The sequence below is a fragment of the Morone saxatilis genome, unplaced genomic scaffold (genome assembly GCF_004916995.1).
Source record: "Morone saxatilis isolate NCDOM2014 unplaced genomic scaffold, NCSU_SB_2.0 Contig16, whole genome shotgun sequence".
Classification (NCBI taxonomy): Eukaryota; Metazoa; Chordata; class Actinopteri; family Moronidae; genus Morone; species Morone saxatilis.
The window spans coordinates 5,330,868-5,331,068 of NW_023339718.1; the positions used below are offsets into that span (position 1 = coordinate 5,330,868).

General features: G+C 39.3%; 1 protein-coding gene across 1 annotated transcript in view; it reads right to left on the bottom strand.

The window, feature by feature from the left end:
- The window catches only part of LOC118325211 (transmembrane protein 150A-like), an 8,428-nt gene extending 8,233 nt beyond the window's left edge, over positions 1-195 (bottom strand). The window contains exon 1 of the mRNA XM_035657795.1: positions 187-195. Coding sequence (XP_035513688.1) covers positions 187-190 — 4 coding nt within the window. The 5' untranslated portion in view covers positions 191-195. The remainder of the gene's footprint in view (positions 1-186) is intronic.
- Positions 196-201: the final 6 nt, after the last annotated feature.

The following is a 201-nucleotide window of genomic DNA, read 5'->3' on the forward strand; positions in this document are numbered from 1 at the left end:
AAATGTATTACTATTATTATTATTGATTTATTTATTGATTCACAGCGGCTCCAACTAGGACTCTGACTGCGGGGGGGATAAACCCTCAAAAAGCAAATACAGGCATATTTCTTAAAATGTCATACTGTTCCTTTAAAGCAGTGTGTGTGTGTGTGTGTGTGTGTGTGTGTGTGTGTGTGTCCTTACCCATGAAGGCTCCAA